The sequence below is a fragment of the Melopsittacus undulatus genome, chromosome 3 (genome assembly GCF_012275295.1).
Source record: "Melopsittacus undulatus isolate bMelUnd1 chromosome 3, bMelUnd1.mat.Z, whole genome shotgun sequence".
NCBI classification, from domain to species: domain Eukaryota; kingdom Metazoa; phylum Chordata; class Aves; order Psittaciformes; family Psittaculidae; genus Melopsittacus; species Melopsittacus undulatus.
This window is the reverse complement of record NC_047529.1, coordinates 116,452,659-116,476,512: the sequence shown is the minus strand read 5'-3', so window position 1 is coordinate 116,476,512 and position 23,854 is coordinate 116,452,659. Positions and strand designations below refer to the sequence as shown.

The following is a 23,854-nucleotide window of genomic DNA, read 5'->3' as shown; positions in this document are numbered from 1 at the left end:
AGCAGCTACTTCTGCTGGCTTTCCTGGCCCTGGTTTGTTCAAGGTTTCACCTTTTTGCAGGGGCCAATGAAGGAAGGTCCCCAGATAGTGACTGTTTTACTGAACTTTTAGTTAAAAAGGGAAAAGGAAAGCAAATATTTTGAGACCTGGAAAAATGACAAAAATGTAATCACAAGAAAGCCCAAATGAATCACAAACGTTAGCAGAAGGCAGAGCTGACCTCTTGCTTTGCCTGCCCTGTTCGAGGGAGCCAACAAACATGGCCACAAGAGAGTGAGCATCCAAGAACATTCCGGGAGTACAAAATGGAGAGGAGCCAAACAGCCATAGCTATTTGTAGCTATAGAGGTGTTGCTGTGTGTAAGAATACAGAGAGGCAGTAAGAAAACTGGTGCCCTGGAAAGGAAGATCCAGCAGGAATGCACATGCCTGTTGCCACACTTGGAGATAGTAACTCCTCCTTGGCTGAGAACATTGGGGCTGTTCAGCCTGGAGCAGAGAAGCTGCGTGGAGAGCTCAGAGCAGCTTCCAGTGTCTGAATGGGGCTACAAGGATGCTGGAGAGGGACTGTTCATTAGGGACTGTAGTGATAGCACAAGGGGTGATGGGTTCAAAGTCACAGTGATCCGGGGGCCGTACAGAGATTCCTGACAGCTGGAGCTGGGTGGCTGCTCCCCTTCTTTAGTAAATGAATCAGTGTAACAGAGACCCGTGTGTCAGGACATGCTTCCCTGCACTCAGCAGAGTCTGGAGCCCATGTGTGTCCATGCACCCCATGGATGCCATCCCCTCTCCTCCCTGGCTCTGCAGCGCTGTGTTCTCGACATTGCTTGGCCACTGCAGGTCCTGCTGTACTGACCTGTGGCCCTGCACCCTGCTTTCCTGGGGTTGTTCACATGTCAGTATCGAGGTGTGCTGTGTTTTTAGCTGAGCGGTAGGAACCCATGTGGGACACTTTAATGACCACTGTAAGAGTCAGTAATTAGATTGCTGTAACGTTCTCCTCATCTCCTTGGCTTCCCGTGTGCTGTAACACCATTTAATAAGATGTTGTAAATAGCCAGGAAGCTGACCAGCAGTCACACTGAAACAGAACATGCCCATGTCCTCTCCTCCTCGCCCCCACACGGGGCCATTGTGAATTAACCAATTTTGAGATATATGGGTCAAAGAAACTGCTACAGGTCAAAGGAACTGCTACAGCTCAAAGGGTTTTTAATTCCTGAAGATGGGGCAGGTTATAAATGTATAGGGATTGGTGTTAATCGCATGGAATTTAGCTCAGAAGGAAGGGAGGATGAGGAGCTTGATGCCTCTCATTGGCTGGACTTCAGGAATTACTGAAGCTGAGTGTTACTTGGTTACCCCCATGGCATTGTCATAATTTGCTTGTAGTAAGAAAACTTCTTGTAAGAGTACTTTAAGTGGAATAAACAGGATATCAGTATCAGTACCACCCTTAGGGGTAACATTTCTTCACCACAAGACCTCTTACTTTGCTAAAGGATACCACACCACTGGTCAATCTGCTGCTGTCTTCTCCTTAAAGGGCATGTTCTTGATCCTGCCCTTATTGTGAGATAGCTCTTCCCACTATACCAGACTGAATGCTGAATTCCTCCTGGGGCCAAAAGCCAGAAGACATGGGCCATATAGCTCAGGAGAGAGGGAGGGCACGGTTTCTTCCTGGGCAAGAAGTAACCACGCTTCCTTGGGCCTTCCACTGCTCTCTGGTGAATGGGACTGGGTTTATAGTTTTGTCCTATGGGACCCAGCAGCCACTATTCCCTTCACTGGCTGCAGATACAGGGGCTTTGAGGAATGATCCCTGTGGCAGCGCAGTGCTGCTGCCAAACAGGTCAGGCACAGACCATGTAAGAGTTCACGTCGCTACCTCTTCCCCAGGCTCTTTCTCATGGACCAGTTTGCTCTGCACTGCTGTTCCCAGGCTTTTCTATTGTATTTCCACACATCAGCATCCAGGAGGAACGGAGATAGTTCCTAAATTTAAGGCTGTCCATCTGGCAACATTATAAAAGTTCAGATTAATGGGAAGGGGACTGATAAAGGTACCCAATGAAGCCATAAATGGTGTGTTACAGGAGAACACTGTGTTCCTACCTATGCTTTTGAGGAGAATGCTGTGTCTTCGGAGGAGGGAGGACTCCAGGTTTTTTGTCGTTGGGTATTTTTGAGGCTTCCAGGCATTGTTCTTGACTCACCCAATTCTTTCTCTGCTCAGCTTCCGGACTGCACATGTGGAAGGATCTGTCTCCAAATCTGCCTGTGTACCATAAACTGTGTGCTGAGGGGAGGAGTGATTCCGACTGGCATCCAGCCTCATGCCAGCCCTGGACTGGGTGACAAGAGAGGGAAAAGCTACACAGAAAGCTGGTCTGGTTCTGCAAGGTGTTCCAGTGCTCTGGAGTCAGCTGTGGGAAGGACTTTGGTTGGAGATTCGCTGTTGCTCAGCATGTTTGCTGGGTAAATAAACTCACTGCTGTTTCCTTTGAGTTCCTGGGCAAGGCTGCATGTGGAGAGGTCTGTGCCACAGGGGGCTCTTCAGCACTCTGCCTTCCACCTGGAGAGGTGAAGCCCTGCCTATAAACCACTAATGCAATCACATATTACAGAGCACGCTGCCTCCTTTAACACCTAACTTGTTCCCTTTCTGTGCAGTCATCAGAACTGTCTGCTTTTAATAAAGGCTTGTGGGACTCTGGCAAACATGACTCCATCTGTCTGCTCCACTTCAAGGCTGTCAGTGTTCATCTGAGGCTGCTTCTCTTGCAGGCAGTGTCTCTCTCTGCTAGCTGTCCTTACAAGGCTTCTTCAGATGAAACCCAGTCAGCAACACGAAAGCCAGCAGAAGCATTCACTGTCCAGTTACCTCCATCAACAAGGTAATGTAATGAAAACCACAACAAATGGAAAGTGAGTATTACTGTTCACACAGCTCTATGTCAAATTCACTGTTACATCCCCATTCAGGAAAGCAGCTTTATCTGACCTTTCCTTTCTAGGTTAGTTATTTTGGTTTCTTGCTGTCAAGCCATTTGATCCAATGGCATTTGGCAGCCTGTAGCTCCTTCCTAACTTCTGGCACAATTAACTGCACAATCTATTACTGTTTGTGATGAACATGCTTTGTTGGTTGGGGTTTTGCTTTCAGTGGGCTTCAGAGCATTTCCTGGCTGCTTTGGTTACACTTTGTCTGCAAAATGGTTGCTCTAATCAACTGTGAAGATAATGCTAATAACATATTAGAGCTGATACTTGATTCAGCTCAAGTGGATCCTACTAGAAAAGTCACCACCATATTAATCATTAAAGGAAAGAAGTCAGACAGAAGGGTGGTGTTCTTCACTTCTGCTCACAGTGCAGATCCTCTCTGCTGGGAAGATAGTAACAGTGATTCAGCAGGAGTGGGAAACTCTGTAATTCATGGAATGAAAAGTCCCTCTGCAGCTGATTGGTTGGTGACATTTTTAGTTATTGCTGAATTCGTCCTTCCTACAGCATTTTTCATAAATCAATCATATTGTTATGCTCTACCTTCTGTTATCTTAAGGAAGAACAGAAGATTGCTCTGATCTAAGCCAGTTCTCTGGGACCTGTGGTGACAAGTATCAATGGGCTGTTTGCTGAGGACAGCCACTGAGAGAGATGTGTGCTACTCACTGCAGTGCCTGCTCCACCTACCTGCAGCATCAGGCCCTGTCAGAGAGCGTACAATACTTTCTGGCATCAAAGTTGGGTACCTGTGAGCAGGGATTTCCATTGTCACTGTAGGGTGCTGGATTTCATTGGTGTAGGGTTTCTAAAGGTCTCTTGCTGGAAGAAGGTCACTCAGGTCCTTTGAGGTAGGTCAGGTCCCTACAAGAACAGCTAATGCTGCAGGGAAAGGATAAATGTGCATGTTCTGGCATTTGAAAAGTCAGTTTGAAACTCGTTCAACAAGTGCAGCTTTGTGTTGTGTGAGGCTGCAGAGCACCTCTGTGTAATGCTGCCACACAAGACATGTCCTGTGGTGGCACATCTGGCCTTGAGAAATGGGGCCACACTTGTACACCTCTGTGTGTCCTGGGGACTGAATGAGGCCATGTAAGAACTTGGTGTGAGAGCAGTATTGGCTCAGAAGAGGAAGATCCCCAGGGAAACTGGAATGAAGCCATCACTGGATGTGTACATCAGAGCACAGCACTACCAGGGCACTGGCGCCCCTGTGCAACACACAGCCTCCCACTGACCCAACACCAACAGGTCTGATCTGGAGGGCAGCCTCAGGCTCATCCTCAGCAAGCAACCCAGATACTCTTGGTGTTTCCAACCAGCTCCTCTACCACACATCCCTGCTTCTCTCACCACCACAACACACATCCAGCAGAGACTGTTTTGGCCTCTTGATCACACAAAGTCCCCTTTATGTAATGTCCTTCAAGGGGCTGATCTCTTGCTGATGAGCTTCAAGGACAATAAGCTTCAAGGGCAGTGAGCTGCAAAGGGCATGTTCATCATTCTACCATTTATATATTTGCTATTAACTCTATCAGCTTGAGATGGATGAATTTCCCTTTATTACACAAATTGCTATCAGTATTTATTTTGCTGCTAGAATTGCTTTTGTTAGATCCCATTTAGGTCTGTAGATGCTGTTAATACCTGTTCATCAGCCATTAGCCAAGCTTATGTTCTGGTGTTCCCAACATAAGAAGGACATGGAGCTTCTGGAGCAAGTCCAGAGGAGGCCACGAGGATGCTCAGGGGCTGCAGCACCTCCTGTATGGAGACAGGCTGAGAACACTGGGGCTGCTCAGCCTGGAGAAGAGAAGCTGCGTGGAGACCTCAGAGCAGCTTCCAGTGTCTGAAGGGGGCTACAAGGATGCTGGAGAGGGACTCTTCATCAGGGACTGCAGCCATAGGACAAGGGGTGATGGGTTCAGACTGAAACAGGGCAAGTTCAGGTTAGATCTAAGGCAGAAGCTGTTCCCTGTGAGGGTGCTGAGGCGCTGGCACAGGGTGCCCAGAGAAGCTGTGGCTGCCCCATCCCTGGCAGTGTTTAAGGCCAGGTTGGATGGGGCTTGGCAACCTGCTCTAGTGTGAGGGGAGCTGGAGCTGGATGATGTTTAGGTCCTTTCCAAACCATTCTATGGTTCTGTGACAAACTGCCCTTTCTAAGCTGTAGATATCTAGAAATAAAATCACAAAATAGTTAGGCTTGGAAAGGACCTTAAGATCATCTAGTTCCAACCCCCCTGCCATGGAAGAAAGAAGCTGTTCTAGGAAATGATGCCATAATTAATATATAATTAATGCCATCTACTGAAAGCAAGTCTGCACCCACTGTAACATTTTCTGCAGATTCTGAGACCTATTTGAAGAGCATCTCTGCCCAGAGCAGAAGTAACATTGTTTTCAGTCCCAATCATGGAACATTTCTTCTCCCCAGGGCTGATACTGGGATTTGGAACATGCTGTGATCCCAGTTCTGAGACCTGCTGCCACTGCTCCTTTCTCCAGGCATCAGTCGTGGCCTCTGCAAAGGGGTGGAGACATGAAAGTCTGTTCTATGGCTCATCACCTCTTTTCTTTTCAAGGATCAGTATTTGATGTTTGTCAAGTCACACTCCAAGGCAGTAACCATAAACACGTTAACTTTATGCTCAGCAACTAAATCTATTGATTTTCAGCACTGCCTTCCACAGAGGCTATTTTGTGGTCCTCAAGCTGGTCCCAGCAAAACCCAGTTCTGAAAAAGGGCAGTTCACTTTTCCTCTTCAGAAATGACATTCCTGTCCCCAGGCAGACCTTAGAGCTAGGAATTAGGACATATGATGCTATATGGGGCATCGGTTCTGCCTGGCAGTGCAACCAAACCCAAATTCTTCATCTTCAGCATTAGTTTTCAGGCAGTTCAGCAACTTATTCCTATTTACCAAGGCTGCAGGACTGCTGGAGCTGACGCATGGAGCCATGTGATTAGGGCAGGGAAGTGTGTGACAGAGAACTGGCAGCAGCCCACAGCTGCTGATGCCGATCGTGAAACCACAGCTTCAGCTGCACAATAAGGGAGGGATTCATGCCTGGGAATTGGTAGCTCACACACAAACGTCTTCAGATCACGAGCCTCCCTTTTAGAGCCAACAGAGATGTAATCAGCTTTGTCAGTGGAGCCTGCAGCGTGGTTTATCTCCTCCTACAGTGGTATGGACTTGATTAGATGAACCCCATCCTTACAGTGCCTGTTTCTGTCACTGACTGTAAAGAAAACCTGGTGTGAATAGCTCAGGGATTAGGTCAAAAGTTAATGAGGCGACTTCTGCCCCCAAGTGTTAGTTCTGCCCATTATAAGACAAAGATTTTTTCTTACTCCTATGTTAAAGCATGAGTTAAGTGAGTTCTTTAATGCATCGAACTGAACAATGTCAGAAGGAAGAGTAGAATCCAGTGGCTCATCTTGTTAATACCAGTACTTAAACTAATACAGCAGAAATGTGCTGTTCAAAGCTGTGTCTCCAAGCTAAAATTAACGGGAGTAGAGGAGGTGTTTTGATTTAATCAGTCCTGGAAGCAAAGAGGAGTGGTGGCTGCTTTTGGAAAGCAGGTCGTTTATGTAGTGATGAAGCAAGGAGGAGCCCCACTGCAGGCATGAATGTTCAGAAAGCCTTAACCTAAATCTCACTGACTTAATTCTATACAGTGCATTATAAATGGCTTTTCTCATAGCAAAACAGCAACTGGGAACACTGCTTCTTGAAAGCTGTTTTTGCGTTGACCTGCTTCTATTTAGCCAGATGTTTCTGTCTTAATGTTTAGGAAAACAAAAGTTCACATCAGCACAGGATGATGAAATGATGCCACAGTAGCTGCAGAGCCAATGCAACCCGTTTGTACCACTGCCAAGATGACAAAGCAAATATGAAATACAGCAGCAACCGTGGCTGGCCCGGGAAGGACTTGTCCATCAAGTTCACAAGTAATCTGTTGGTGAAATACGTGCCCTTATTGACTAACAGGGTCTATTATCTGCCTAGTTAACAGTGGGGATAAAGGTATTTTTCCTGCTGTATTTCAAGCTCTTATGCAAAAAGCTGCAGTTAAACTGCATATAACCTTAGGATGGTGGACAGTGCCAAGGTCTAGGAGGACGCTTATTCAGTTTTTTATTAGCCACATGATAGACAGACTTTGTGGGTTTGCTAATGAGAGAAACCAGAGCCTCTTTCTTGGAAGTTTCCCTATAGGAAGAGATTCTTGTGAAAAAAAGGGAATAGATAAATAAGCAAAATATGTGCTTATTTGATGAGCAGCATTGCAGCACACCAGTGTTGTTAATGCACTGTATCATTGTAGTGGTATATAATCACTATAAGCGCTATCGAAATACATATATGGATAGATACTGTTAAAAATCAGTGAGTTAGATCTTTTCCAAGCTGGCCTTCAGAGCTTCTCTGCTTGTTAGTAATGATAGCCAACACTTCTATGTTTAATCCTAAGTGGGAAAAATGCTCCCACATACTTCAGATTCATGGAGACTTGACTGCAGCCTGTACGTGCACAGAAAGACACCCAAGAGCATCCATGTGTCCATGTTTCCCCGAGGAGTCAGGCTGGGCTGACACAGTCCCCCATGGGAGGCACCCACACCAGCGGATTCCCCTCTAGGACACTGTGTGGGAGCACAAGGAATTGGGTGTGCACACTGCTGAGATGCTGGGAATGGCAGCACGTGGGCTGGGAGGAGCTGCTCCATCTCTGTTGTTACTTTACATGTAATGGGTTCCTGGCACTGGCTCCAGCCTCATCTAGCACTTGGCAGTGCTGCAAGGCCCTGTGCTTCCTACAAGCATGACTGAGCTTTCTTGTTATTGAGATGATTCATCCTACCCCCGCACACCAGTGTCCTTCTGACCTCCTTAGTGTCTCCTTGCTTGCTGTAACTGTGTCACACAGCCTGTTTGTGCTCCTCAGGATGGTAACACAGGTCCCTGTACATGGACATCCTTCCCTGACAGCCAAAACGCAGCAGTTCACGTGCCACCTAATCCGTGGGTAAAAGGAGGGTCTGTTGGTCCCTCATCATCTTTAGCCTATGGAAAGCATCCTTAGGGTTGCCCAAAGGCAGGTGCACAGGTGGTGAAGCCTGGCCTGGGCTCCAGCCAGGCACTCAGCCTCCAGTGCTCCCTGCAGAGCTTGAGGAGTGACTGGTGTGCCCCATGTAACCCAAACCTGGAGGCATCTCAGTTTCATGTTCCTACATTATCTGCTCTGCCCAGCAAGGGAACCCTGCAGAGATCATCCCTCTGTGCTAGCAGGATAGGACCAGTGCTCAGGGACCCTCCTGCCTGCAGCAAAGTGACAGGAGCAGCAGCAAGCAGCACCTTATGCTCACTCCTGATTATCTGGGAGATGGAGCCTTTGGAGGGGAATAGTTCAGCTTTTCCTTTCCAGGCAGCCTGAGTGTTGTGATCTGCAGTCCACACACTGAAGCCTGCTGAAGCCACCGAGGTGGCAAAGCAGCTAATAATTAAACCTGGTTTTACTGCTGGAGAAATGCTTCTGTAGCCAAGCACTGAGGAGAACACAATACTCCTTCTACATCAAAAGAATATGCAGATACCCAGGGTAAACTCTGGCCTGCACTTAGCATGCTAATTTCTATGCTGCTATCTACTTGCCCTGACAGTTCCAGTGAGGTCAGGGGAGTTCTTCCAGCCCTCTTAGCAATCCTAAGGGCTGTTAATCTCAAAAAGAAGAGGGGAAGTAGTTACATTCCCAAGATGGACTCAGTTTGTGGAATTTCAAATGACCACAAGTGTAGCATCAAACATGCACACAAATCTTGGCAATGACAGATGTGGTCATCTGAGTGTTATTGTCAGTGCAGTGTGCACATCATGTTCACACACACACAGTAAAGAATGCAAAACAACCAAAACCAGTGAGACTGACAAACACAAAGGAAATGGAGCAGACAGACAAGATGGAGCAAACACAGCAGGAGGGGAGAAAAAACAAAGGTAAATAATAGGCAGAGTTACTTCTATCAGTTCCAAGGTTCTTGCCTCCTGCTGCCAGCCTCGCTTACTTGTTGGGCAGTTTCTGCAAGTCTCTCTTTAGCTAAAATGACTTCTTAATAAGCTGTGTTATTTGTAATATACAAACATGAGGGTATCACTGTGTAAAAACATCCTTCTTCAGGAAGTGATGAAACACTCAGTTTAAGTCTGTCCTCAGGTGTGTTTGCTGGATGGGTGTTATCCTCACGTGGCTTTATTCCACTGAATCATCCCCAAGGAGAATAGAAATGAGGGATGGTGGGGAAAGAGGTTTGGAAACAACACTCTAAATCAAAAAGGCAGGACTTTGTACACAGACAGGCCACAGTAACGGCTCCCACAGGGCTGGATTCCTCCTGCACTTACAGTCTAAGAGCAAACCTTTACATACATCAGCAGCTTTCCTCTTAGTTCCTCAGTGCCTGATGTATAGCAGATGTGTCCCAGAGCTGCTGAGCACTCACACCATCATCCTGCTGATGGCACCCAGGCCAGAAACTTGGAAGACTCATCAGCAGAGGAGTGGGGAAAAGGCATTTATCTGGAGCTCTTACCAGGATCGATTTTGTCCAAAAGGATGGGTTCCATTGGGAATCCCCTGTCCTTCACAGGTGCTCTAAGGGAGATGAAAGAAAAATATCACAGATAATCTCAAGGGCAAATTGAGTTGCTCAGAGGTTGATCATTAGGAGCTGTGGAATTGATATAACTTTAACCCCGGCTCAGAGATTCTCACATCAAAGACTCCTGCCTGAATTGCCTCCTGTTTGTCTGATACCAAGTCAGCAGGGACAGAAAGATTTCGGGTCATGGGAAAGCTGCCCTCATCCCTCAGTACCTCAGCCCTGCTCTGCTGGCCCCTGGCTGTCACTGTGCTGGCAAGAGCAGCCACAGTCACTCAGGTCCAGATATTGGGAATGTTTCAGAAGTAGATAAATAAAACCTCAATGAGGATGAATAGGAGAGGAAATCCAGAAGTAACGTGCTGCAAAGAGGTGACCCAAACCCAACAGCTGAAAGGGGCAATGGACTCTTAATTATGATATTTGGCCCAAAATTTGCACAAAGGTCTGTTTCCCCTGAACTCCCAGAGGAAGAAGTGATTGTGAAATGGGGACTAAAGGAAAATGCTCACTTTTAAGTCCTGCCTTGCAAAGGCAATTATATGGAAATCCTGTGCTTCCAACAATGCTGAATTAGGGTTAATGTTTCCACCATCCCAGACAATGAAATCCCAAGGCTCTGTCAATAAACTGCTGTTGTTTAAACAGCCTCTCTCATTCCCATGCTCAGACATAGTAAAACAAGAGGAAAATATACCAGATACGATCGTTTGATAAATCCTCAGTAATCTGCATAAGATCACCTAAAATTATCCTTCCTCTTTTCTGAAGAAGTAACCAGTTCCTAAAACAAATAAGCAAGAATGACACTAATCTGAGCATTCTCCATGAGGATGCAAAGCACCAAGTACATACAGAGACAGGCTTGTCCTGTTAATTCAGAGTGAACTCCCTCTCCTGTGGAGGAAGTAAGGCTGTCAGTCAGTTGGAGACTGGTATTAACTGAATACCATTAGAAGGGTAGATGTGGCCACTGAGCAGTTTACTTAGTGGTCTGCACTGGTGTGTTGGGAAGGACCCAGTAGCTGAGCAAAGACGAGATATCAGCATGGGTTTGTTTCTACTAGATCCATCCTTCAAAACCCTCACTGCCCCATAATGCAAGTCCCAGAAATGAGCTTCCTTAGAATAACATCAAGGGTGGAAAATATCTGATGTGTTTTTCATGCATTTGTTATTATTGACTATGGACCAAAGGCAGGAAAGGAATCAGGGGTCTTAAATGCCTCGTGTGTGTTTAGGGAGATACATTGCTGAGACTGGGTGCTCAGCACTGCTGAGGCTGAAACAGGATGACATGATTTACAATCATGATTTACAGCATGGTAAGGAATTCTGCTGGCATTAAAGCAGTGAGCAGCTACTGTTCCTCCAATACAATGCTCTTACAATGAATCTGTAAATGAGGGAAGAGGCTGATTGTTCTGTTTGGTTACTAAAAAGAAGAGTAGAAGATATTCCTGTGTTTGCATATGCTGGAAGCTGTCCTTACCGTTGCAAAGACATGATTTTATTCACTGATTTCCTTGTTGATGCTTCTGATTTTCTGTAAGAGAACTATTGGTGATTTTACTGTCAGATCACTACAAGATACTTGTTCACAGCCTGGTACTGGGCTAGGGCTAAAACTGACAGTGTCTTATAGATAGTAACAAGAATAAATGCATACAATACATAGTTTCTCTCCAACTTTGTACCAGTCCTCTAGTTACATACACAGTATTATCTTTAAACGTCCACTAACAACTCCAAGGTTAGGAGTTCAATAGCATGATTCCGCATTTACAGATGTGAAAGCGCTTCATCACAGCACAGTAATTCCTTCAATCCCACTTTCTAAAGATATTCTGGGGAATTTTGGGGTGGGATGTTTTGAGAAAGGTGGCTGTTTGCCCAAACTACGGGTATGCAGACACAGCTTAGGAAGGGATGCAGGGGCAGGACCTGCATCAAGCCTTTAAGAACAACTATTTCTGACCGAGTTCTGCGTGTAGCCAAGGCAGTGCAGATATAACAGGCCACTTTGCAAACACTGCAAACCATTGCAATAATGCTGAACTTAGAACTGACCTCCAGCAAGTGCTATTTCACATCCAGAAAGTGGCTTTGAAGGTGGGATCAAAGCTGTAAAAAACAGGATTAAAAAAGCAAGTGACCATTAGACATCTGCTCAGTCTAAGCCAGGCTGTAGGATTCCATGTAAGAAGCCATTGCAGTGTCAGATTTGGAAACAAAACTTATGGTTTCTGTCTGGCACAACCCCAAGGCTGAGCTTTGCCATTCAGCTGAGCTCATTCCCTGGAGTACAAGGAGAGGACCACGTGTCCAAGGCTGTGATCAGCTCTCTGCTCCTTGCCAGTATTCATCTGTCTGCTTTCACCCACAGCCATGCCAGCAGCAAGTGCAAATTAGCAGCAGTGACAGGATGAGTCTACCATGGAGCTGGAATGGGAGGCAGCAAAATGAACACGGCAGGAGGTTAAAAACATGCACAAGTGAAGGCTGTGGTTGTTCATACACAAATCCCATTCTAAGCATCTGAAATACTGCTTCCAGGGCCCTGCCCAGAGAAATTCCCTGGGCTCAGGTGATGCAGGGTCCAGATTTCAGTCCCTTACTTACAATCAGTAACTAGAAAGTATAGTTTCATGCCCTTTCCCCTCTTGATAACATGTAGAGCCCCACTGAATGTGGCTTTGCACAGAGCTGAGGTCACCCCTGTAGCTTCCAGTTTTGTCTTGAGACCTCAAGCACTGAGACCAGAATTTGGTTTTGAAAAACAGTGGGAAATGTAGAGCAGGGAAATTGACTCATTGTGTCTTACATAGAAATTCAGTGACACGTTCTTGGTTGCTCACCTTGCTCACCACCTTGCTGAACTTGACTGCATAAAGATTGATGGCAAATGACCTTACACCTGATGAGAGTGAGTCCCTAGCCTGCATCCCTCTGCATCACACAGCAGCAGTTCTCTGATCACACTTGTCCCTTTAGGAGCTAGCATAACTGAGGTTTTTGTAGCGTTCAGTTTACCTGGGAGAAAGATTAAAATGTGCCCTAAAGGCAAGTCTGTAAGAATTCTCATAAAACTAGGCTATTTTCCCAACTGACTACTTCTTTGATGATATAATTTTCTTTAATGCTGATGCTTCCTCCTGCTTTTAGTTGCAACCACGAAATCCTTATAATCCAGTACAAGCTAATTATGTGGATCATTGCCATAGGAGGCATTTGCTTCACCTCCCAGGAAATCATTATCAGTCACGATCTGCCATTTGCTCTGATGGCTTTGTTTATGTTATCATCCAAGTGCCATAAAATCCATATTTATCTTTCCCTAGTGGCATCTAAAGATTGATTAGTAGTAGCCAGCAGAGGCTTTACTTGGCAATTAGCACTCAGTGACTTTAACACTTGCATTTGTCAGGAAGGGTCTTCTGAACTTCCTTCATGACCCAAGTAGCCACTAGCTCTGGGGTCACTGGAGGGGTCCCTGCTGATCTAGGGAGAGCTGAGAGTTCAGGCAGATAATGTTGCTGCCATTTGCAATTGGATGATGAAATACATTATGAGCAGAAAAAAACCCCATGCATTTGCTGTTCCCTAATACCAGATACAAGTCTAGGGGGCTCTGACAGCTCCTGACTCAGTTCTTGCCAAGGGAAGTCTGGTTTGGTGGAAGCCAAGATCAAGAGCTCTACATGAAGTGGCTTGTCTTCAGTTCTGTTGAGGAAGATGGATCGCTTGTTCCTGCTATGCCATTGGCAATGCTCTCCCTCCCCAAATAGCAAACAGGCATTCACGAATGTCTAGTATGTCTGAGGCTAGTGAAGCTGAAGCCCAGCCAGGGGTTCACTGCATTTGAAGGAAACCTTGTCATTGGCTTCACTGGGCTCCTGTTGTGTCCTTGGGGCTTTGACTGACACAAACACGTGCAAAACTTTGTGTTGTGGATCTGCTAGCTTCTGCTGACCTTGCAAGAGCAGGGCCTGCTGGTTAAACAGTACAGAAGCATTTAGCAGCTGTCCTTGCAAACAAAAGGTTTCCAGGTTAGGATGAATAATGGAAAGAAAACCCCAAAACTCTAGTCAAGTATTCAAGTACCTGCTAAGTACCTGCCACGTTCCTCATAAATCTGCTTGTTGCATTCATTTTACTACTGAAAAATGACATATGAAAGGTGACAGTGGAAGTTATATTATTAGTTATTACTCACTGCATGTGGTGTCCAAGTCATCATTTCACTTGCAAAGGAAGTAGACATAATGTGCTGAGACCAAGAATGTATTCACAGTGGTGAACAATGCGATGTCAGTGGGCCTGTAAATTACCTCAACTTGAACCAGGTAGCCCAGCAACAAGCATCCTGCATCAGTCAGAAATGAAACGAGTCACAGATGAAAGTTATCAGCCAAAAGTCTCCAGAAATATGTTTCCTTACCCAGAAAGAGCTTACATTGAAAACTGAGGCTGTGTGGAGCTAATTTCAGGTATCTCTGTAGCCTTTCTTTTCCCTTTATAGCATAAAACTCTGGCATGAGTCCATTTTATAGAATCAGAGGGGTTTTATCCCCAACACAGCTTCATCCTTCCATGGCAGCTGAGACTCAGAAGTGCACTTTGTCTCCAAAACAATGCCAGATAAAGGTGCTGTTGCCTCTAGTATAGTAACTTCTTGGCATTGCTGAGCTGGCTGAAGGCAAGATTGAACAGAAAAGCAGTATAAAAATATGTGGCATTACACTATCAGCCCGTGCAGTTTTTTAAAGTTGTAAAGATTAATATTTAACTTTCAGCTAACTTAAGTAAAGATATAAATAAAACATGCTTCTAATACCTGATGTAGATTATACTGTGCGTAGCCTTTATTAGGCCAAAGTCTTCCACAGTGTGAAACATGTATTAAGCAGGCTCTTAGGGAAGGCTTCTACACTGATACAACAGCTTTTTAGCTACTAGGATTCCCCTGGCTTCATAAAATTACACAAGGAATAGAAGAATAAGACAAAGGCACAGCCCAAATGCTGTCACTGTCCTTTGGACTATGGATGCTACAAACACTGCTTAGAGGGAAATAGGCTTCATCTTCATCAGCACAGCAAGAGGTACACTTGATGATATAATTCACCTTCACACACTTGTGTGAAGGTGACCACCAGCGTGAGGAGCAGGCTCGCCCTTTCAGATGAAGACAAGAGCAATACCAGGAGCTTCTCCTTTGCCCTGTTTCTCATGCAGGAAACTGCAGGAGATCTAATCCTGCAGTAAGTGCCTGTGAACTGGCTTGTGCCATTATTAGGATCAGATCACTTGCTCCTGGGTTACTTATCAACAGTAAAAGCAAAAATGCAAAATTCCCCATGATCAGGTATTTGTAATTGTTCCAGAGGGATTTATCTCTCCACCTGCTCAATGATATAGGATGGATTAAACAGCCTATTGATATTTATGTTTAGGAAGCAGCTTCATGGTCCTCTAGATTTAAGTCTGATTTCCTCTAAGCATTTCCTCTGCCCAGCTGGCCAGCACTTTCACACTGTTTATGGAATGGCCTAGTCACCTGGCTGCAGAGGGGACACTGACCAGGCTTATCAGTAAATAAATGACTTTGGTAACTCACCACTGCTTTCCCAGTAAATTCCATTCGATAGTTCACGCACAGCTGCCCAAAGGAGGAGACCAAAGTGGCTGCCACCCCAGTGCTGTCTCTGAGCTCGCTCTGTGATGAGTGTTACAGATGGGAACCCAAGGCCAGGGATAGGGCCTTGGTCGAGGTCACATAAGAAGGCTGGAAATTAGGGATCTGGTCCATGCTTTTCAAGGATGATGCAGCTTCCCTCCAGTCTATGCTTTAGCTAAATTACATTCTACACATATAAACCTCTGTAACTTCAGAGGCGACTTCTGTCTATCATTTGTGTACCCACACCTACAGTTCATTAAAATTCCTGATATTTATATTAAACATTAATGAATTTATCTCACAGCATTCAACAATGTACACCATTATTATCCTCCTGTAAGGCTTAAGCTGTAAAATTACATCCTGAATGCAACTGCAATGTGCTCTGGGAAAAGCAATTATGCTTTTGTAGGAAAACATGAATTTCAGGATTCCAAAGCAAAAATCCTAAGAGACAACAAAGACCATCTCCAGGATGCCTTCCCCTGTGTTTGACACATAGTGGTAGGAAGGTCTGGTTTCCAAAACCTTAAGAAACACTGCATTTGTCATGTCAGAATGATAATACTTCAAGAAGACATTGTAACACAGCTAAAATAGCTCAATGCTACAGCTGTAACTTAAGCTGTTCCATCTATTCCTGCCATTGTGATTGATACAGTTTGCACTCTCTATAGCAATTCTTATTCATAGAACTGTAACTGCTAACCAGGACTTTGATTTGACTATTTTTATGAAACATGCAAAACATCAAAATGGAGAGAATTATACTGAAATAAGTACTTAAGCATCTGTAGCTCAAGAAAATCGGCATCTTACAGCAATACACTGATGACTTTTCTGAAACAAAGCAGGTAAAAAGATACCCAAATCAGTTCTTAAATGTTGTATGGCTGTATCTGTAGACCAAAGGAAACTCCCAACAATTACAGGGCAACAGTGCCACCTTGAGGTCACCAGAGAGTTAAAGAGGAAAGCTGCAGGATTGCTCTGCTACATTTAAAGGCAGAAATTGCTGTATATTCCAAGGGGAAAAAGCCCAGATCTCTAAGGCCATTTTCTTAACTTGGCCTTGTTAAAAACAGAGCATTTGCATTCTCCTTTCACTCACTGGTACCTGCAGTTTGAGGATGACAAAGCCCACAGTTAATTCTTGTATACTAAATGTTTTGCAGATCAATCTAACCCCACTTCACACTGTAGCCTTGGATGTTCCACAGACTGTACAAAATAGATCCCTATGAAGGCCAGTAAACTGCAGTGCAGATTTTCTGATTGAGGCCTAGAAGGGAAAGATCTGAGTGTACAAACACAGTGAGAAAGCAGGGATTCACCCTCCAAATACATCTGAGAGCTGCTTTGGCTCTGCATACACACCAGACACTTCTACCACACTTGAGCACTAGGTCGTGGCCACTAGAACAGTGGTAGTTTTACACTAGCAACCAAAATGGTCATATTCTAACTTTTAAGCAAAGGTGGTGGTGAAAAGGATAACCACTAGGCAAGCAATTATGATAAGCTCTGCTGGGTAGTTAAGAATCTAATAAAGCAGAATTATTGCTTGGTGACACAAAATAAACTCCTCAATAGGACTAAGCTGACCTGTGCCATTCATTAGTCAGCATTAAACTACAAGTAGCCTACTTTGATAGGTCCCTCGCTTAGTGGAAAGAGAGAACACAAAATCTCCTTTTGCTGTTTTGATAGTTAAAAAACAAGCACAGACAAAAAGCCACTGATGTTTTACATACACAAAATATACTTACCAAGTACTGTACATTACATACAGCATCATTTTAACCTACAGATTGTGAATCTCTACATTTTTCATCTAAAAAGCTTCTCACATCGGTTTAAAAACATCTGATTTACAATATTTCTTTTTTCAGAAGAGTAATATATGGTAAACAGGAGGACAAAATACTTTTTCTTAATACAATTCATAATCTCTTATGCTTTGATCATGAGCTACCTGCTGTAGGCTAAGAGCTTGTACAACAGTTGTTAAAATAAGCTTTCAGTAGATTCCAGCTTAAAAGAGGGAGGCACAAGTAGCTTCCAGCACATTTAATCAACTTTAAAATGTTAAATACTTTAGACCTGTGTTATAGTTTCAGCGCATGCCCAAGATTTGTCTGCTCTTCAGTTGATAGTTCTTTTCCAGTTCAGCCAGTGCTTGAGCCCGTAGGTTGGCAGCATACAGGCGTTTTCTGAGATCAGAGCATTTCCCTTGAGAAAGGGGATGGTTTTCCAGCTTAACAGAAGTCCCAGCATTCTCCTCACTTCCAAAGTGTACTTTCTTCTTGGTTGTAGGGAAGGGCAGCAGCAGTGCATTATCTTAGAAGTCAAACAATAAAGACTGAATTAGTGCATCTTTCAACATTTGTTGCTTAGCTCATATTTTTAAGCCTATTACCCATTTTGCTATCTACCTATGGCTTTAAGTGATCTAATTAAATGCATTTCATAGCAACAACTCTTCCACTTTTCGTTTCCAGCAGTAACATAATGCAGTTCCAAAGGGAAATAGAGAATGGGGGTCCCAGCTACGAAACATTTTGCTTTCATTCATAGCAGGGGCAGACCCAACCTGCCCTTTCTACATTATCCACACTGCTCCAGCTCTATCCTTGTATTAAGTCAATGGGGTACAAAATGGCTCTGACTTGACTGATGAATAGTGAGTTTGGTGCGTTTAAAATGATCAAGTTACTTTCACTGCAGCTTCCAGCACAGGAATTTTCATGTTATAGTTCTCCTTTAGCAGTACAGAACTGCCACAGGGAAAAGGCAGTTAGCTTGGTTTGTTTTCAATGACTCAGGGTACAGAAAATACCACCAAAATCTATTAAAACAGCTGAGTTGCTTCTCATAAACACCAAGTTCACAAAGCTCAGCTTAAGGTGTGAGGGGTTACTTTTATTTTGAATCAAGGGTTTAGCTTTTCTAATCTTAACACTGCTGAAGCCTTCATTTTCAATTCATTAGGCTGGAGCAAAGATGCAATAAGCAAGTTAGAAGGGCCAAACTGAAGAGGCTAGTGAACATTTCAGCACTTTATAGTTCCATATTGGTAAACTGTATCTGTTTTAACATTGAAACCTTCACTAAGAATCAGAAAATCCCTGCAAAAATAGGGTTGTGTCTAAGACCCTGTCTTAGAAACCGGGACTTTGGGTTTGCCATTTTACTGTGAAATTAACCACACACAGACTTTGAGGAGAAATTAGGGGTCTAAGATGTGTGATACATTCAAAAACCACAGTATTATTTGAACAACTGAAGATAATGGAAGCAAGTGATGCTGGTAGTGTACTGGAGAAACACTTAGCTCCTTCATATCAGAAAGAGGAGGCTTTTAGAAACAGTATTAATTGGAGTGCTTATGGAATGAATAGTAGCAAACATTGTGACAAGTGTTTAATCAAGTGACCTACAGATAATGCAAGATACTGCAGATATTGCAAGATACCCGGCTCAGGGTAGTAACTGCTTGAAGTGGTTCAAAACTTAGTCCTGTTAAGGTCAAAATACCTTATAAAGGGGCAGGAGATGGAGAAGAGAACTGAAGCAAATGTTGAAACTTACTGAACTTCAATCATCCACGACTAGAGGCAACATCAGAAAAGCCCAAGGCAAGTTTGTTTTTTATATTCTTTCATATATCAAAGTTAGACCATATGTTGAGAGGTGGAATACTCAAAACTGACAGGGATGTTAGAAATAGCTCAAGTACCACTAACAACTGTATTCTTACATGCTGTGATAAGCACTTGAACTTCAGTTTTATTTGTATTTGAGGCTGTGAGATGTTTATCTTGCTTTATCTGACCAAAACTAAATGAAGATGTTATTGCTGCATGTTAAAGTGTGTTCATGTTTCTTCGTTCTAGAGCACTACTTAGGATCCAGACATTTAATATTCTAACCACTACTTCAAAATGCATTGAGATACTCAAATTACTTCTACTATTAAAAGATGGGTGCAACGAAGAGATGATACTACATCTTCTGATGAGGACTGAACAACTGAGGCCAAAGTGAATGTCACATACTAACGGCATAACAAATACTCAGAGATTAAACTACAGGTAGGCAGGAAGTATTACAGCACATTTTTAAAGCCCCCCTTCGGTGTGTTAAAAACTGGAGTATGCTCGTAATAGTATTGTTTAGATGTGAAGATCTTTAGATCTTGTATGATGCACCAATCACACCCGAGTCACTTGCAACAAATATTAACTTCCCACCAAATTTTTGGAAGCTGAAGAGATTAAAAGTGTGAAATTTTATTAAAATTAACTTCATCAAAAGTCTGTAAAAAGACATCCATAAATAAAATAATGGCAGCTCTGAGTAAAGGCTGGGTTACAAGTCAGCACTCCTATTAGCTTACAACAAGAATCTAGTTTACAAAACAGCACAAGACTGCAGTGCTGACAGTGGTAGCTCAGACTCATGGCTGAGCATCATCCACTAAGTCTTTTTGCAAAGTACAAAATCAAAAGTCTCTTCCCAACAATGCAGAGATACTGGGGTTTGTATTGCTACAACGGGACTAAGTACAGTATATTGAGCAGAGGTATTCTTCTCCTCTTTCCAGCCTATATTTATCAGTGCCAGTGGCTTCTTGTGTATTTCCATACCTGGACCATCTGCACAAGCTGTCGTCTTCTGCTCTTTGTAGAGATTGTAGCTCTTCATCAGGTTTTCAGCTCTGTTTTCAAAAGAAAAGTTTTAATTTTTGTCCTAAGATGGTAGAGTTTCTGCTATAGGAAGTTCTAGGTTAGTAAGATACCTGGCCAGTTTGTCCTCTGCCAGTCTCTCACGAACACAGAGTTCCCTTTCTCTCTCTGGAAGTAGAAATACAGTAGTATGCAGTGTTAACATGTAAAAGTTAAAGTTAAGAGTGATTGAACATGATGGATTTTGTTGCAGGAAAAGACAGTAGTTATGGGTGCATTTGACAGGCTATATTTCCTGCATTTATGGCTCTAACCAAAGGTAGCTGCTGTGCAGATACACCTTTATCCATGCACTGATAAAGCACTAAGGAAGTGCTCCAAAATGCCAGCAGGTCTATTTTCCCCTTCCCTCAAAACTCTGCCATATCTGCAACAGTGAAACTACAGCATCTTTTTGCTCTGCACACTAACTCATGGCAGATCTAAATACTTAGCAGATCTAAATATTTAGATACCAGATACTATGATTCAGTTATGACTAAGCACTCCATTTACAGCACCAGCAGCAGTGCTTCAGGCTTAGAAAACAATTTATACTGTTAAACTCTGTATTACAGAGTCTACTGCATACGCAAACAGGTATTTCATGTGGGCAAGAAATTCCAGTGCCTGAGGACCAGTCATCTATATAGTTTCACAGGTAAGCTACTTGTGGGGTGCAGCTTCTATAAAAGCAGTTTGCTTCCTCTGTTTTGCTCCAATATCAGGATGACCTTAGGTTATATACAAATACAGGCAACGTTAACTTACACAGTGGGTGAAAAGCAACTTAAACCGCACAGTGCAGAATATACCCAGACCCTTTTTTCCTGTATACTTTCCTAATTGCCACTCATGTGGCAATATATAGATATATACTTCTATATCCAAACTGCTAATTATAGTAGCTTGAAACAAGAACTAGTCTAGATAAACCCAGGCATTCTTGCTTTAGTCTTCAAACAGAAATCTAGTCATGAATGTCAAACTACAATATCCTAGTGCATTATAATGAGGAGTTTTAAAGCCATCTAGTCTTCCTTCCTCCACACTTACTCTTCTGAATCAGAACCCCACTGCCACCCCCTTCCCAAAATGGAATATCATACGCTCCAAACGTTGCTCTCTGTCCTTAATGGCTTGTTCTCGCTCCTGTAGTTGCTGTTCCTTCCGTTTCAGCTCATTCACTGCAGCATCTGAATAATGCAACCTTTCTGGCTCCCATGATCTCCAGCCTCGTTTATCTGGATTTTGTCTTTCCTCTTCTGCCACCAAGTCTGCTATCAAAGGGTGCTGCAGAATATCTTCAACAGAGGGCCTGCAATAATCCTAAAGGGAAGACATTACCAATAGGTTCCATCTGTAACCAAGAAATACTAGCTCCAGGGATTCCTAAGCAAGACCCACTACAGATGGAAACCAGCTGAAGTGCTATACAGTGAAGGAGAAGTCAGAGAAAAATTGAATTAGGAAGGGGCAGCACAACCAGATGACAAAAGCCAAGGGAGGAGGCTGTTACCAAGCCCTCAGCTCCAAAGGCTGTAAGTCTGGCTCTCCTAGCCCAGGCTCTCACTCCTTTCAGGGACAGAATGGGGTGGTGTGCCTACAGGGGCAATTGTTAGCAAGTGCTGTAGCAAGCGCTCTACATCTGTAGTTATCACTTGATTCCTGAAGAATCCATATCTGTTGGAAGACTTGGGTTCTTGTTACAGCTTTGTTCTAACATGCAGTGCTTTTCTCAACAGCCCCATGCTAGCCATGGGGCATGAGCTATGTGGTAGCCATATAAAGTCAACCCCAAAATGAAAGCAAACTAACCACTCCCACTTCCAAACACACTGGAACCATTCTAACCCTAAAGATATAAGGCCTTATGTATGCTGTCAGGAAATTCTGTATAAGACAATATTGAGACAGCCTTTCATACATTTTACATACTTGAGCTGCTACCTTTAATGGACTCAAAGCACAATTCCTCCTTCCCCTGCAAGTGATGTTGCCAGTGACAAGGTGATAGCAACCAGTACTTCAGGTCAGTTTATTTTGTAATTAAGAAACAAGTATTTCAGTACCAGTTCAAGTTCTAGGTGGAAAAACAATTGATTCTTACCTTTACGTTCAGCATCTCCTTGAGAAGTTGATTCAGCTGCTCTGAGTAACGATATGGTATTCGCCTGAATTTCCCTTCCTTTATCTTTTCTGCCAACTCCTTTTGGCTGCAAGCTCTAAATGGAGGACTGAAAAAGAACATTTTCCTTGGTTTCTTTCACTAATTTTACTGACTCATTTTCATTTAAATTAAAAAAAAAACAGACTAAGAAAAAAAAGCTGCAGTCAAAGGCTTGTTTTGACTACCTAATGTCAAGACCAATACAGAAATACAATTCTAGGACTAGTTTCTGAAGCCTCTATGCTTTTATCTCTACAAATTTTAATTATACACATGTTAACAGCTATGTCTCTACATTCATTACTGCACTACTATACTTACGAGAGAGCACATAATTCATACAGGAGACATCCTAGAGACCAGATATCAGATTTTTCATTGTAGGACATGTAGTTCATTTGTTCCTAAAGAAAGAGGACAATCTTTGGGTTATTAACTAAGACATTGTTCTACTATTGCAGGATAATCAGCTACTCTTCAAACCTGAATTAAACTATTATTTACTGGGGTTACTTTTAAGGTTCCACCTTAATCTCCACAGCTATTACTAGCAGCAGGATTTTAACAAGTTATAGCAGTGCTATACTGTAGAAGACTGAAGTGTTGCTCTAATCTTTAGCTGATACAACCCCATATTTCAGTCAATGTTAATCTTTCCCCCACAAAAATGCATTGTATCAGGGAAATAACTCCTTGTTCATTTCCACAGATTAAAATCCTATCATCAAGAGGTAGTTTAATAAGCTTTTTACTTTATAAAACCAAAACATTCAAGCTTCCCTGTTCCTTTTCAGAAAGGATGTACTCCAACATCTCTCTAATATTCCAAGTACGTATCAAGACTTACACACTGAAGAGCAACTAGTATCTGTATCAAAACCTCCTAAGCATTAATGAACTGAGACAAACACTGCAGAAAACACATCTTGAAGGCACAAAAGTGGAAATGAGGCACAGAAAGCTGGTCTTACTGGAGACATGTAATATGGAGTTCCAACAAATGTTTTGGCAAAGCTGGTGTCATGGTGCAATATTCTTGCCAGCCCAAAATCTCCAAGTTTCACGTTCTGCTTGCTATCTAGAAAGACATTTGCTGGTTTTAGGTCGCGATGCACAGTGACTGCACCATCACTCCGCCTGTGACATTCCTTCAAGGCCAGTGTCAGTTGAGTCAGTACTCTGAGAACAAAGCTTTCTTCCAAGTAATGCCTGAAAGATGATCACATTGTTTAATAAAGGTATTCTCTGAGCATACATCATTTTTAAGTAGTTGCTGCCAGTCTTAGTGTGGTGGCAACATTTTAATACTACAGTTACAAAACATCACTGAATCACCCCAGCACCTTCACAGCAAACTAACAGCAACAGGCATCTAGATAAGCTATTTTTAACAAAGGAAACTTAAAAAAATCACTCCAAATATGTTGGAAGACATCTGGACTTTTGTTGCAGAACCCCTGTGATACTTCCGTCCTCTCCCAAAAAACCTTAACAAAGACATAGCATTTCCATTGCTTACAGCACAAATAACTTGACACTTTTGTGATGAGATCTGTCCCTTTGATCACTTATAACAGTGCATTGCCAGT

General features: G+C 43.3%; 1 protein-coding gene and 1 long non-coding RNA gene across 4 annotated transcripts in view; one reads left to right on the top strand and one right to left on the bottom strand.

Annotated features, from left to right (window-relative positions):
- Positions 1-2,661: 2,661 nt before the first annotated feature.
- Positions 2,662-23,497, top strand: LOC115945617 (uncharacterized). The gene is made up of 4 exons (XR_004549461.1): positions 2,662-2,903; positions 19,265-19,462; positions 20,674-20,756; positions 23,060-23,497. It is a non-coding gene; the product is annotated as an uncharacterized lncRNA (long non-coding RNA).
- Positions 16,084-23,854, bottom strand: part of NEK2 (NIMA related kinase 2) — a 92,776-nt gene continuing 85,005 nt past the window's right edge. For 2 of the 3 annotated variants that reach the window (XM_034060594.1, XM_034060593.1), the window contains 7 exons: positions 23,237-23,474; positions 22,587-22,669; positions 22,206-22,332; positions 21,205-21,424; positions 20,170-20,224; positions 20,018-20,088; positions 17,485-17,708 (listed from right to left, as the gene is read on the bottom strand). In XM_034060594.1, the coding sequence (XP_033916485.1) occupies positions 17,485-17,708; positions 20,018-20,088; positions 20,170-20,224; positions 21,205-21,424; positions 22,206-22,332; positions 22,587-22,669; positions 23,237-23,474 (1,018 nt within the window). Of the gene's footprint in view, positions 17,709-20,017; positions 20,089-20,169; positions 20,225-21,204; positions 21,425-22,205; positions 22,333-22,586; positions 22,670-23,236; positions 23,475-23,854 lie in introns of all 3 variants that reach the window. The other variant, XM_034060592.1, reaches the window with a different exon arrangement.